Source organism: Aquila chrysaetos, chromosome 9, assembly GCF_900496995.4.
Source record: "Aquila chrysaetos chrysaetos chromosome 9, bAquChr1.4, whole genome shotgun sequence".
Classification (NCBI taxonomy): domain Eukaryota; kingdom Metazoa; phylum Chordata; class Aves; order Accipitriformes; family Accipitridae; genus Aquila; species Aquila chrysaetos.
The window spans coordinates 17,801,739-17,817,060 of record NC_044012.1 but is presented as its reverse complement, the minus strand read 5'-3'; the positions used below and the strand labels follow the sequence as shown (position 1 = coordinate 17,817,060).

At 39.0% G+C, this 15,322-nt stretch overlaps 1 protein-coding gene across 8 annotated transcripts in view; it reads left to right on the top strand.

Annotated features, from left to right (window-relative positions):
- TOX3 (TOX high mobility group box family member 3) overlaps window positions 1–15,322 on the top strand; it is a 123,948-nt gene that overhangs the window by 75,606 nt on the left and 33,020 nt on the right. For 6 of the 8 annotated variants that reach the window (XM_030026417.1, XM_030026423.1, XM_030026418.1 and 3 more), the window contains exons 4-7: window positions 107–376; window positions 1,767–1,994; window positions 3,366–3,446; window positions 5,647–6,369. In XM_030026417.1, coding sequence (XP_029882277.1) covers window positions 107–376; window positions 1,767–1,994; window positions 3,366–3,446; window positions 5,647–6,369 — 1,302 coding nt within the window. Of the gene's footprint in view, window positions 1–106; window positions 377–1,766; window positions 1,995–3,365; window positions 3,447–5,646; window positions 6,877–15,322 lie in introns of those variants that run through there. The other 2 variants (XM_030026422.1, XM_030026421.2) reach the window with 1 other exon arrangement.

Below are 15,322 nucleotides of genomic sequence, written 5' to 3'. Positions count from 1 at the left end.
AACTGCAAGTTGACAGTGTCCGTTCTGTAAGGCTGTGAAAATAACTTTACCTGATAATGCTGTATGGTAACTGCTAATGACTAAATGATGTTTCAATCTCTTTTAGGATCAGAGTCACACGCAAGTTTCCCAGTATCGCCAGGATCACTCTCTGATTATGAGATCTATTGTCCATATGACTGACGCTGCTCATTCGGGAATTATGCCTCCTTCTCAGCTAACCACCATTAACCAGTCTCAGCTAAGTGCACAGCTGGGGCTAAATTTAGGAGGCACTAATTTGCCACACACTTCTCCCTCCCCTCCTGCAAGTAAATCAGCCACTCCTTCCCCATCCAGCTCTATAAATGAAGAAGATGCAGATGAGTCAAATAGAGTAAGTTATTCCATGCAGTGTAGTGAGTAAGCTATACATGTCTATATGCTATATTTTCATGAATGCAGCAGTATCATCTCAGCTGCAGTGTGGTCATTTAAAATATACAGTTAGTTATAGTACAGTTACAGTATAGTGGAATACGATTCATTTGCTGTTTAGTGTCTTTACTTAAGAAGTTTCCATAATACCTCCATAATAATAACTGTAAGAATATACGTTATATATATTTGGTCTACTACATTCATAGTTTGTTTCAGATTTTATAGATCTGGTGAATCTCTTTACTCATCAACTTTGGACAGTTTTGTCATTTCGGTATTCTCTGGAGTCACGTAAAACACAGATGCATTTAGATAGAAATAAAATAAGCTTTCTTCTGATGGAAAGTTTAGTTAATTTACATTTTGCCTTAAATAAATCTGTTATAAAAGGAAAATTTTGTCAAAAAAATAAAGCACAAATGTTATTCTAGCAGTGTATTTAAAGGGCCTAATTTAGACTCTTCGTGAAAGATTTTCTCATTAAGTTAATGGAAATTGCGCATATGGAAAGATCATTGTACAGGATCCTCAAAATATCAAAGTAAAATGACTACCGTAGAGGTATATTTAAAGCCGCTTTATCCCCTTGTTGCAATAATCTGCTCATAGTTCAACAAAAGCGGGTGCGGGACACGAGGCTCACACAGGGACCGGAGTTACCCGTGATGCTGGGTGTGCTGCTCTGGGGGTTCCCCATCCCAGAGGCAAGAGGGGGACGTGGGCTGGTGCCTGGCAGCGACGCGGAGCCTCCAGTGCTACCCCACAGGGGCCTGACCCTGCACGGGGAGTGCTGGGGGTGGGGGGGTGGACACAGTGGGTGTTCCCTGCAGGTGGATAGAAACTGCAGAGTTGCTGCTGCTTTTTTGCCCGAAGGGTGGGCTTTTTAACTCCTGACCCATGCCTAAGTTGACAGCCTAAGTCTGGGAATCGGGAAATGCCTCCAAGCTCTTGTCTTTCGAGCCTCTACTGCTGAAATTACATCTTAATGGAAAAAAACATAGATTGCCTATTCAAAATGTACTATAGATTAAATCTTAATTTTTTAAAAATACAAATTAGTGTTGGGGTGCACTTTTTCAGGTCAAACTCGTAGGATTTGACTCTCTGAGCCATGCTTACAAGGAGTAGTAACTATTCATGCATTTAGTTCCAGTAGATCTGATGAGATTAAGCTGAGACTAAATACTATTGGTAGGAGAAAGGCTTGCACAACAGGAGTCTCCAAAATGTTGCCTACATAGTAGCTTTATCCATATATTATTAAGCCAGACTGTCAATAACTTTTTGGAATTAATCTGACTTATTTCATGCATATATTGACTGTTCTTGTTATTACTGTTCCTTAGGCTACTGGAGAAAAAAGAGCTGCACCGGATTCTGGCAAGAAGCCCAAGACTCCAAAGAAGAAGAAAAAGAAAGATCCCAATGAGCCACAAAAGCCAGTGTCAGCGTATGCCCTTTTCTTCAGGGATACACAAGCTGCAATTAAAGGGCAGAACCCGAATGCAACTTTTGGAGAGGTTTCAAAAATAGTGGCATCTATGTGGGACAGTTTAGGAGAAGAACAAAAACAGGTAAAAAATTGATGCAGGGTTGTCTCACAAGAAGTAAAATAGTAATCCTTGTAAAAAAAATCCTCCTACCTCAGCTCTGAGTAGACCACACTACTTGCTGATGTAGACCTTTTACTCTGTAGAGCTATGCTGATTTTTGAACTTGCTGAAGAGCTGGCATTTAAAAAGCATTTTGTTATAAAAGCCAGTAGGTAGTATTAAATGGCTGTATTTGTCTTTAAATTTTAAAGGGCAGTTTGTAAAAAAGCTCAGGTGATACTGTCCTGGAGTCCTGTTAAGACCATCTTTTGATGATTCCTGTTTCAAAGCTCTTGTTTCCTATTAATGAGAAGTTAGAAGAGAAAAGGGGACTGTACAGCACATTTACCATTTTCCTTTGATCTGCCTTATGAATTTGTTACAAAGCGTGTTGATTTCCAACCTTTGAAGCCAATCCTCTGTGCCTCATTACAATGTCGTGTGTGAAATGTTATCTCCAACTCAAACTTGGTACAGAATGATGAGTTGTGTTCTTCCTTGAGGGTTATTCTTCTTTCTTACACATGTAACTCCTACACATGGATTGAAGGAAGAAAAAAAAAATTCCTTTGAGGCTGTTTTTCTGTTGATAATTCCGTGCAGCTCCCAGTAACAGTTAATGGAAGCTGCAATGCAAGAGTAGATTCCCATATAGGACACCTTCTGGCAAGAGAAGAATGATACTTGTTTGTGAAATACATTTGGAAACTTTTAGTCTGATCTAACAGATGAAGGTGAACATGATTTAGAGGTGAACTTTAAATTTACTGATGATTAAAAATACAGATTAATTCATTTTTGCCTAACTGTTCTTGTTTAACTCAATGGGATTCTCTCATACTGGCTTTGGGGAAAGTGAATTGCCCAAGCTCTATGACTCAACTTTTCTAAAGGTATAACGATTTTTTTTTTTAATCTGTACTTTGAATATTTGTTTAAAAAAAAGTACTGTATAGGCATTTTTTGCTATTTTATACTACTGCAGATACTTCTTAGCATCTGACATACTCAGTGTTCTAATATCCCCGTTACTTAGAGTCATTAAAATATCCTTTCCTGGGGAGGTGAAGTGTGCATAGGTAGTCTTGTCAAACAGTTGGCTGCTCTTGCAGCTTTTTTTATTTACAATAAGTCAACATAATTTGTGGTGCAAGTCCAGCAAGTATACCTGAAAGTCTGTAACCACCTGCAAGAATATTTAGATCTTTCAGAAAAGAAAAAGCACATCTCACAGTAGAGTGGTTTCAGGTTTTTTGGTCTGTATTTTTTGTTTCTTTGCAAGTGATTTTGAGAGCATTCTGGCAAAAACGTCTTCATAATTGAAGTTGGTGAAACTGTGATCTCTTTTAATAGGTTTATAAAAGAAAAACTGAAGCTGCCAAAAAAGAATACTTAAAGGCACTTGCTGCCTATAGAGCAAGCCTTGTTTCTAAGGTAAGCCTAATAATGCCTTCAGTGTAATGCAAGTTAGCCTTTGGCAATGGTGTTTAAATCTTGGGGGTGGTGGGGGTGGTGTTACGCAAAATAAAAGTAGAAACCTAGGATTTCAGTAATACAGCTCCACAAGATGTTTTGCTGCTACTTGAACCCTGCTTAGTCTCTGCAAAAAAAATTTCATCTCTCTAATGGCACAGTAATGATTACCAACAATAACTTTGTAAATGTACGTCTTCCTTTATCTATGGAGCCAAAATAATGTACTTCACTACAAAAGTAAAATTCAGTCATGAAAAATATACTGACCTTTTGACATTAACATTTGCAAGTAATTCGCAGGGTTTTGTCTTTCCTCAAGTGCTACTTCTTGAAAGACTGACTTGCTTTACGTGGAGCTGGAGAGCAGTTATTGTATGACAAAGCTTAAGTATTTCTTGCAGGTGAGGGGAAAAAAAATGCGTGGTGGCTCTGAATTTGGAGAGTACTTACAAATGGACTAGCTGGCAGTGAGCCACGTGCAGTATTTTAGCGGATCCCGAGTTACAATAAAACTTGCAAAGAAAACAAAGCTCTGCTCTTACTTGAGAATTTACCTTTCTAACCGGCAGCACTACACTGGTTGTAGATCTGTTGCATCTGAATACCGTAAATGGTAATATGCTTATAGACATCTAAAATATGGGTAAAAATTAATCAAGGTGGTTATTTCTCTAATAATGCTTCATAAAGATCAGTTACAAAAATATCTTCAACCACCACAAAGCAACGGAAGTCATGTTATCTAACTCCTGAGAATATTTATTTGTATGTACAACTGCAGAGCATTAGCAAATCACACAGAAAGTTGCTGCGTATTTTAATTAATGATTAAAAATACAACAGCAGAAATTATACACGTGCGTTCTTGAAAGCTGGAAGATTTCTTCTCCTTGTGTTGAGAAGCTGTGTTTTCCTGTTGTCTCTAGGACTTCGATAATATTCTCAAAGCCTTTAGTATCACAACGCTAAGTTCAATGGCAGCTGGAATTCTAAATAACCTTTAAGGGAATTTATTTTGTCAGTCCTAAGTTCCCATTTCAAAACCATCAGAAATCATACTTTCTCCCAAAATCCGTGGGACCTGGGCTGCCGAATAACTTGTGGGAAGACTGTGAGTGGAAATTATACTCGAAGTCCAGTATTCATCTCATCTCCTCTAACCTAAGGCATCCTTGCTGTAACTTTTTCATCCGAGGTGGGTGCTGAGGGTAGGGATGGAATAGACAGTTCTGCAGCACAATTTGACACATTGTAAGGTAAATGTCTAAAACATGTCAGTTAATTGTGCTGGAAGAGACTTTTTCTCTCCGTTGTCTTTGTAGAATAGTTGCCTAAAATCCCTATATGTGTTGTGGACAATGCAGATGTGTATAAAACTATGAAAGGCGAATCCTACCTTTGGTGCTTAAACATATCTAATTTAAGCATACACAATATTTTTAAATATACCCAATAGAATTATGCCCTCAGAGGCACCAGCACACCTCATTTATTTCAATAGGCCTCTTTGGGCTGGAGTTTTTCTGCAGGTGTGTCTCATCAGAAACCTCCAGGACGCTGGAAGTAGGCAGGATTGCCTAAGCAGGGCACCCCGCTGATGCAACGGTAGCCCTTCCAGCGTATTCAGCTGGGTGCCTTGACAATGTTCCCTTAGACTTTTGTTTGTTGTCGATACCTAGGTCTCGCTGCCTTAGGTGCGAAGAACTTCAACAAGCAAATTAAAAAAGTTGTTTGAGAAGTTTTGTTGTTTGTACGCTACTCTTCTGTCATGATAACATGTGGAGGGGGGGATATGCTTCTGCTCAGATTTGTCTCCCAAAGAACAGGGTTATTTTGAAAACATATAAATATAGAAAGTGTTGGGCCCTTTTTAGCTCTTTCAGCCACAAATGTACGTGACATCTGTGACTTTCTGGTGTTGAACAAGGGTTAGGTTTTTGTCCGAGTAAGAACTGGAGGTGCAGTGCACAGAGACGGATGAAGAGGTGATGTAATGGATCGGTGGATCAGCGATCTTTTTCAGACTGCTGATTGATCTGTTCTGATAGAAAACAAAAGATGAAAGTGTCTCTCTGAGTAGCTGTGACTTTTATTTCCATGTAAACAGTAACAATGTTTTTTCTGTTAAAAATACAATGAATTTCTTTTCTAAACACAGGCTGCTGCAGAATCTGCTGAGGCCCAGACAATTCGTTCTGTTCAGCAAACATTGGCATCCACAAATTTGTCTTCCTCCCTTATTCTGAATACTTCTCTTTCTCAACACGCACCAGTATCGGCATCTCCTCAAACTCTTCAACAGTCCCTTCCCAGAGCAATTGCTCCAAAACCTTTAACCATGAGACTGCCGATGAATCAGATTGTAGCTTCTGTTACCATTGCACCAAACATGCCAACAAACATTGCAGCTCCATTGATAAGCTCTATGGGAACAAACATGGTGGCAACGCCGTCTTCATCTCAAGTCAGTCCCTCAATGCAAAGCCAGCAGCACCAGATACAGCAGCTTCAGCAGCAACAGATGCAGCAGATGCAACAGCAGCAGCTACATCAGCATCAAATGCATCAGCAAATACAACAACAAATGCAACAGCAGCATTTTCAGCACCACATGCAACAACATTTGCAGCAGCAGCAGCATCTTCAGCAGCAAATTAATCAACAGCAAATGCAACAGCAACTGCAGCACATACAGCTTCAGCAAATGCAGCAGCAGCAGATGCAGCATATGCAACACCAGTCACAGCCTTCTCCTCAGCAGCATTCTCCGGTAGCCTCTCAGATCACTTCTCCCATCCCTGCCATTGGGAGCCCTCAGCCAGCACCTCAGCAGCACCAGTCACAAATACAATCTCAGACACAGACTCAAGTATTATCGCAGGTCAGTATTTTCTGAAGATAAATGATCTTGCAGCATGGCTTTGTGTTGATGGAGGGGGTAGGGGTAAACCATATTTGGCTGAAAACTGTAAATTGTTGATGGTAGTTATGCAGGGATGCATAACAGATCAAATGATCCTCTAAAGTGTCTATTAGATAGGCAATAAAGAACTACAATGTAGCTGTGTATCATCTTTTAGCTGACTATAAATCATTTTGTTTAAAAAAAAAAAAAAAGCTGTGCTCTTTTTCATGTGATGCCTTTTTAATTTATTTAAGCTTTACCTACAATATGTGAATCAAATGGCCTAATAAATACCTGGACCTTATGACTGCAAAATGGCCTTTCAGAGTTATATGATATAACCCTTCTTTCTCTAAAAGTGAATAATGCACTTCAAGGCAGTATGAACTCATGAAGCCCTTAAAGCACAGTTGTAACTACCTGCAAGATGATGATTGGATTTCATACAATCATACTTGTATGACATGAGTTAGTTGATGGCATTTTTTGTCATGAAAAAATAGAGTAAATCACAGATTTTTGCCAAAGCTCTTAATTTTTTCTCCTAAATGTCTTCAGAAAAACAAATGCAAGTAACTGAACTTAAATGTTTGACCGAACCTTTCACTTCATTTCTCCAAATAAAGCTACCATAGTTTGTAAGAAAGTATATATTGACATTTACCCTCTTACGTTAATTCCAATTATAGAACAAAGGTGAATATTATATTCTGTGTCGAAGTGATGAGTTTCAGATTTAATACACTGTATTTTTAAAAGGGAAATGCACTTAAATAGAACTGTTATTACAGAAAGCTAAGATGAAAAATGCAAGAGTTTTTAATATGCTGTAAAACCAGTAGAATATTTAAATGAAACTCCACAACCGAATAATCAATGTAAATATTTTCTTTAAAAGTTGTAAGTTTTCATATCATGTGTTGTAAAGTTTTCATAAATGAGGCTTTAATGTAAACACTGGTAACATGAATTATTAATTGCTACATTGCTTATTGTGTTTTTATGCTGTTTTATACTTTTTTATGAGTTATGATAGCAGCAATTAAGTTGTTTGTATTTTGCTTATCTAAAATAAATGCTTTTATCTTGCTATAGAATAAACACATTTCAGTAAAACTGATGAGCGATAAGTCTTTGATAGAAAACCCAGAAATATTTCCTTCTGCAAACACTTTCTTGGAAAACTTATTTAACTTTTTGGATTTTTATCAAAGATACTGAGTAAACAGGTACCGATTGGAACCGGGAGTGCGATCAGCTCTTGTATCCATCAAGATGCACTGCTGAAGAGTCGCGTACAACTTCTCTGAGGTTTCTACGACTTCAGAGAGAGAAGGCAGGTGATAGAGTTACAAAGCATTCGTGGTACCCTGTGTTACATTTATCTGCAGGAACAGGATAGCGAGCCTGCCTCTCAGCAGTAGTGTTCAGAGATGCAAATAAGCACAAATTGTGCTTTTCTTTGTATCTTTGAGTTTCAGATGTAAACGCAGCTTACTGCCATGGGCTTCCCCTCTGTAAGCCCCCAACTCCGACTTGGGCTGATCCTGAGTTGCCTGACTTTTATTTTATCATAAAAGTAGGGCATGATAGAGGGGGCGATGGAAGGGGCAGGTATTTCAGATGAAGGACTTGGAAACATTCACCTCCAGTGTGTTGTCAGGTTATTAGTGCTGTTCATGTATTTTTACTCTGGACATAGAGGAGAAAGCCTTTATTTTCTTCTTTCTCTTCTTTGCCTGCAGTATCTGTGCCGCGAGTGCAGTCTGACCACTATCCCCAGTTGTCTTGCATGATTAATTACAGCATCTGTCCTGTCAGAAGCTATAATGAAGAGGTCTTGATAAAAATTGCAAATTACCACTGGCAACAATCTTAAACTGCTTATGATAAAATGAAAATTAAAAACAGCAAGTGTCAAACCTGAGCCGAATCCTAATCCTGTTTGAGGCGGTGTCCATGGCTACCACGCTCAGACCACAACCAAAAAATAATGGAATATAGATCCCCAAAAAGTTGCAGCCAGACTTGAGGTTAGAGGTACTATACCATGTGAGTTTAATAATAATGAAGTCAGCTTTCAATATTTCATCATCCTCAGGTACTCTGTTTATTATGTACAAATATTGAATAGCAAGAGGTTCTAATTATAAATTTATAGATTTCTCAGAGCAGAAAAAATCATGTATAAATTGAAGCTTTTCATAATAGGTCTTAGTTGACAGCTACCCATGCTCCTAATAGACTTAGTATGATATCTCATAATGTCCGGGACGGAGGATGTTTATTCCAAGCGCAAGGAAGCCTGCCCGCTTTAGAAATGGCATGGCAGAGGCTGGTTGGGAGAGATTTTTGTGTGTGTAGGTTTTAGCCAATGTTACATAACAAAGGGAACCATTTTATAGTCGTTTTGAAACCTTTAGACAAATGCCTTCAGAAATAATTGCTAAACTGCATGTGACAGTAATTGTGTATTAGTTCTATAATTGTCATTTTGAAGACCTATGAAGTATCGTTGGAAAAATGTCACTAGTGATAAGAGTTAATTACAACTGAAGTCTGTTTTCAACTATTTGCAGTGAGAAGCAGGTGTTATTACACTCATTAAATGGTTTCATAAATCCTGGGTTTTATCACATTTGATTAAGAGCTGCTGAACTACTGATGGTCAATTCCAGGAAAAATAGTTTTAATTACTGCAGCTAAAAAAAATTAATCATCAAGCAGGACTGTACATTTTAAATATCAAAATTTGAATCTTGAAAAACTGGAGCATCCCCCTGCTTGCTACAAAATTACATTTTACATTACCCACAATAGCATATTGCAGAACATCTTGTGTTTCAAACTGTGCAAGTTGGTGTTCATATTCCCTGAGTCTAAGTGAGTAACTTTGCTATCGTAGGTCATAAATAAAACTGTTAATTTAAATCACTTAATATGCAATTTATACAGGAGAAATGCAGTACCCGTATGATTTCAGTGTCGTGCACGGTTTAAAGACTGTTTTCCCTCATATCATTTACAAGCACTTAACTGCTCCCTTCTTTTCCCAAGGTTTCAGACGCTTTATCACCCCGGTTAAACACATTCTACTTTCACATTAACCCAGGTTGACACATGATGAAAGAACATAAGGAGGTTTAATTTTTAGCTGACACAGGGTCATTAGTTTCTAACTTGGAGAACAAAGCCTTTAAATACCTCTCTGCAACATAATCTCAATTTTATATTATCACCTGACCATTGTGGTTTGCAGGACAGATGGATTAAATATCTCAAGTTTAACCAGAAGTCTTGCACTGACTCTTTTCAATGGGGATTGGCTATTTGAATGGCTCCTTTTCCATTTCTCACTTCATGGAGTGTTTTGCAGCACTGGACTTCATTCTAACCTTTCCCTCCCCCCTTTGTTTGGCTTTTGTTTTGCAACAGCTGTTATTATCGTTTTTGGTCAGCTGTGATTGCTGGAGGCAAAATAGGACCAGATGGTGTTTTGCTATGCATGAATGGCGAGTTAGAGGAGTTTAGATTGAATAGGCCAAGTTTGAATGGTGTCTATGCACCACCTGCCCTCTTCAGCAGCAGCATACACATCATAGGAGCATGATCTGTCTCAGACCTACTAGAATTGGATGGGAATGGAGAGGGCCTCGTTGGATTTTCTCCATATTTATTGATCTTCCATGCACTAACAGCATAATGCAGTACACAGTCAATTTGAGTTAATTGGATATGACACAGCATGTACATGTAATCTATCACTGTAGTCTCCTGGTACACTTTGGGGTTTGCTACCACAAGAACGTGCACTATTAGCCTGCATTAATAGGCTAAGTGGATGGAAGTAAAACAGGATCATTGTAGGGCTTGATTTAACAAAATACACCGTAGTTTTAAAATGATACCCTTGAAACTGCCAGAGATGCAGTTAAATATGAACATTTTGCATTTGATAGACTGGACTGAGTGTTTTGGCACAGAACAAAATATACCTCATTCCCATACTTTTCTGAGAGGTTTGCCAGTGAAAGTGAAATGAGCAGTTGACTAAAAGTAGGGAGCAGTGTCGGTAGTGATGAGCGGGTGCTGGTCAGCAAGGGCCGTGTGTTTATGTGGAGGAATCTACTTGGTAGCAGAAGGGGTGTTATATTAAACAAGTTCTGATTACCAGCCCCTAAAACACGGAAATTAAAATCACGCATCCAGATTGGCTTTAGAGTAGCAAAGGGCTGCTTTGTTACCCTAAAACTGGACATAGAGGTAGAATTTCAATGTTACAGACATTTAAGATCTGTTGTGTCCTTCAGTCAACCTTAACGGAAGATATCGGGTATGGAAGAGTTGTGTCTGGAATAAAATACCTGTGCTACAAATAATGAGTAAAATATATAACAATAACATATAATACATAAATTACTTGAATTGTTACAGCAATTGGGTGTTTAAAAGCCTACTTACGTATGTAACTGGGGGTTGCGATCGTGCCCTGCTGAAGTTGGCAGGAGCTGCTCGCTTGGTGTCTTTGTCTGTGGTGTCAGGTAGCTGAGTGAGCTACTTTATTATGAAAATTGCATTCAACTGAAAAAATGCTAAATATTTTCAAGTGCCTGTGGGAAAAGCTAGGTTTGTATTAAAGGATTTGGTTCTTAAAGTCACCAAGAAGTTAATGCTTCTCAGGTGCATCTGAGGGAGAGCGTTTTCGATTATAATACTAAAATCTTTTAGAAAAGAACGTATCGCTTTGAATGAGCTGTTCTGACACTTCAGTAGGCTACGCTGGAGATTTATAATGTGCTCTGTTTACCTCAGTTAAAAAGTAGAAGTGGTATTTTAAATGGTGATTTTTGTCCAAGTTCTTGGAACATTAATGTCTTCAGCCCCTTCACAAACCAAAGTAGCACAGAGTTTTCTTACAAGGTCTGAAATGACATTTTTTTGAAGCTTCTAGGTAAAAAAAGTTGAATGGATAATTATGCTTGATGTGGTGGAGTTATATGGGCACTTCATACAGGTATCATTTCTTCTCTTTCCCCTCTGGGAATATCTTTATTGATACAGCCACCTTTGGTCTGTTATTTTCTCAAAACTGGAGTTGTTGGATTACTTTAACTCTGCTGCTCTAATTGAAACAGAAAGGCTTTGATCCAGCAAATCACTTAAAATGAGTGGATAATTCATGTATATAAATAATAATTTCATTAAAGTGACTACTCATATGCTCCATTCTACAGTTGCTCAAGTGCTTTCATAGATCAGGGGTCTAACTGCAAAATGTTGTATTTGTTTTCCAAACAATTCCAAGTAGCGATAATAAGAATAATTGGAACCTTAAAGTAACATAGCCTTACTTACATTTTCTGCATTTACTTCTATTAAATTATATTCTAAACAAGTCACAGGTCTGATTTTCAAGTACAGGTATCTAACCTTTGTGCTGGTTCAGTAACTGTGTATCATCATAAATGTGTAAAGAATTAACCACCTGACTGGTGATTTGTATACTCAGTCATTTAGATGGGTTTCTACTGTGCACAGGTCTGAAAACCTGTACCTGGATTAGCAGTCACAGCTCTTGACTGAGCAGATGCCTTGACCAAATATTTGTATTTACAAAACAGAGAAGTAAATGCAGGCATACAAAGCACCGTTGCACCTACTGGCAATATTTGTGAAACCTAAAGGGTATAGTTACTGCAGGCTGGTTTATTTTTAATGCTATATCCCATAGCGTACTGATAACAAACATATACATTGCATTAGCATAAAGTACATAAATCCCCTGTGTTATACTTTTCTCACTGGTGGTTATAGGTGCTTAATTTTGGAATTGGTTTTGGTGTTCCACGAATCATGAGAATTGACCATACAGCATGCGTATTTAAAAAACACTAAGTAGCTGAGCCATTGCTTAATTTCTTTCCTGTTCCTAATTTTGGAAGTGCTGAATATTCAGTGTCTGAAAATCAGAGCTCACTTTTGAAAATTCTGCCGTATCAGCTATTGATCAGGGGATTCTCGCTGCTGCACCGCTGTATGTGTGTATACATCAGTATAAACTGATAGCAGTGAGCAATCCATGTGTGGGTTCCAGCCTCATACGAAAGTGCCCTTCCCTGTCTGCCCTTAGCACGAGGTAGCGAGGGTTTTGCTATTGACTTCAGTGGTGGGGGACCAAACAGCTGTGGAGCTGCATGTGGCACCACCCAAATCATGTTCCCTGTTTCTCCCAGCTTCTTCTCACTTTTCCCTCTGCTTTGCTAATCACAGTAGCAGCCAGGGCTTACTTGCCCCACGCCAGCTCTTGCACTCTGCTCCTACCTGCTCACCACCTGTGGAAAGCTCCTCCCGAAGAGCTTCTCCTCTTCCAGAGCCCCTTCTTGTTCCTCCTATTCCTGATGATCATAAGGAAATGAGTAAATAGTCCACGTACATGATACATATCTGTTTAAATAAAGAGATGTCCAGATGCGTGCACTTAAGTATACATGGAAGAAGTCTAAAATATATGTAAATACAAGGCACGCATTTGGGGATTTTGGGGGTGATATTCTAGGTGCTTTGCAGCATGGGCTGCCAAAGGATTTGGTTACTGCTTAGCATACCGCTAGTGATAATTATCATCCTTGTATAAACAGACTTTCTCCCTTATAATGTTGTGGCAGATAAATCTATAAGTGTTTTGGTCATTTACAGCAGATAGCATATTATGGTAGATCTTGAGCTCCTGGTGGAATACACGAATGAGCAGCCTTTCTTATTTCTTCCTTTTTTTTTTTTTTTTTTTATCCCAATGCAAATGAAATCCTTATCCTTCATTCAGAAAATGGCCAGAGCTTGCTATCAGGCTTGGACAAATCAAACATCTTTGAACAAAAATAGTAATAAAAATGTAATATTCTCACATTCACTTCTGTTGAAGTCTGCTGAAGCTGTACCTGGCTTTAAATGCAAGGCTGAATTTGTTCTGATTATTTCTTTCCGTTTTCAAAGCTGCTGATCAGCAAAAATTAATTGATACATGATTCTGCATCTCTGCCAGTTCAGCTGCACAACCGGCAGATCCCCATTGGGAATCTGTGCCAGGCCCGGTGCCCGCAGCACAGCTGATGGACACGGCAGGCAGCGGGTGTGAGTCCATCAGCGCGGACTCCCTTCTTGTCTCGTTGCATGTCGTTTTGGTATTAAAAGTCAATGCAAGGTATAAGTTATCATTTCAAAGGGAGCAAGATCAGCCTGTTGCGGACCACTGCTCCTTCTCGGCCTTGTCGCGATGGGTTGCGTAATTGCAGTCGCTGTAGCGGGGCAGGAGATCGCTTCTATGCCATTCGGCCAAATTCTCCGCATAAGCAACTCCACTGAGCACCGGACCTATTAAAAATTAAAACCAACTTTGCAGTGTACTCGGGGCTAAATAAGAGGTTGAGAAGCCAGTAGAAATAATCCCAGTGATTTCAGGGGACTTTGGGCCAGGGCTTAGCTGAAGATGGGCACAAAAATGCAGCCATGATGAGCATGCTTGTAGTTTTTTCAAATGATGTAGGAATAATTCTTGCAGAAAGAGAGATAATTTGAAGGAGAGGGAAGAACAGCAATTTTCCTCCTGAATTGAGAAAATGAAAACTGTTGGGTATGTGTTGCTATCACAGCAAAGTGTTTCTATCCAGGCTCAATGCTTCAGCATGTAAACAAGTTCCACTGAAATCTGCAAAGCGACTGTGCAGAGCATCTGGGAAAATATTCGTGATTTAAATGCATTAAGCAAAATGGTAATGTTATTTGACTTTGGTTAATCAATAACAGAGGAGAAATGTAACACTTTAGTTTGATTAACCTTCTGCCATACAACACAAAGTCAATGAAATCAGAAATACTTCGTTCTTTTTTTAAATTTGCATAAATTATAGTGGGGTTTCATTTCCGGGAGTGTGTGTTTTTTTCCCTATTATTATCTGTATATTTTATCTGAAGTTTGTTTGTTGCTTTAGAACAACGTACTTGTCCACTGTAGACAAAATACGCACTTTGTTCAATTCCTTACTTGAGGTCAAATTCTCTTGAGGAGAACAAGTGTGGGTTGTGTAGCTGTCAAAAGAGGGTTTAGTGCCTGACCCTAAGAAGCGTTCAAAGCCCAGATCTCTCTTTTTTTATTGCTTTTCATTTTCATTGTTCGTACTTTATACTTAAGAAGGGGCCTCTGCAGAGGGGAAAGCCCCTGCTTTGGTATTCACAACTAGCAGCCTTCTATAGCAGCCTTCTACTGAAACACCTCAATAGCTTTTCATGGCAAGAATTTGGAAACCACTGCTCTGTGTCAACCGCTGGTGCATAATCATACCCGCGTGTGGAGGGGTTGGGGCAGGATGCGGTGGTACACGCGCCGGACAGAGCCCGGGGAGGACTGGATGGAGGTGGAGTCAGGGGTTCAGGGCACATGCAGAAATGTTCTTGCAATAAACAGAAAGTACTGGAGGTATGTAAGCTTGGATGCAATGAAGCGGGAGTGTGAATCCGAAAGGGTAAGTTGCTGAATTAATGTAGTTTAGAGGAAGGTACGGACAATAACTGTTTAACGGGATGCTCGCTGAAAAGTTGATGATATGGTTTTATATATCTGTGCTCAAACAGAAGCTGCGTCTTACATTCTCTACAGATGGTGTTTATATAGTGTACGCAAATTCAGTGTTAGAAATGGCCATAAAAAAGCCCAAGATTTTGTATAATTATTCACAATCGCTATTGTGTAATTGGAAAGTGTAAGTATTATATTACATTTTATTTTATAGAACTACAGTGCAATTATACTCGGTAATAGCTGTTAACAGTATGAGGTGCCTTATTTGTAAAAAATGCAAAATACTTGTAGTCTTCCTAACTGAACCTGAGTTTTGGCTAACATACAGGTGTAGTAAAGGTGGATTTCAAGTCC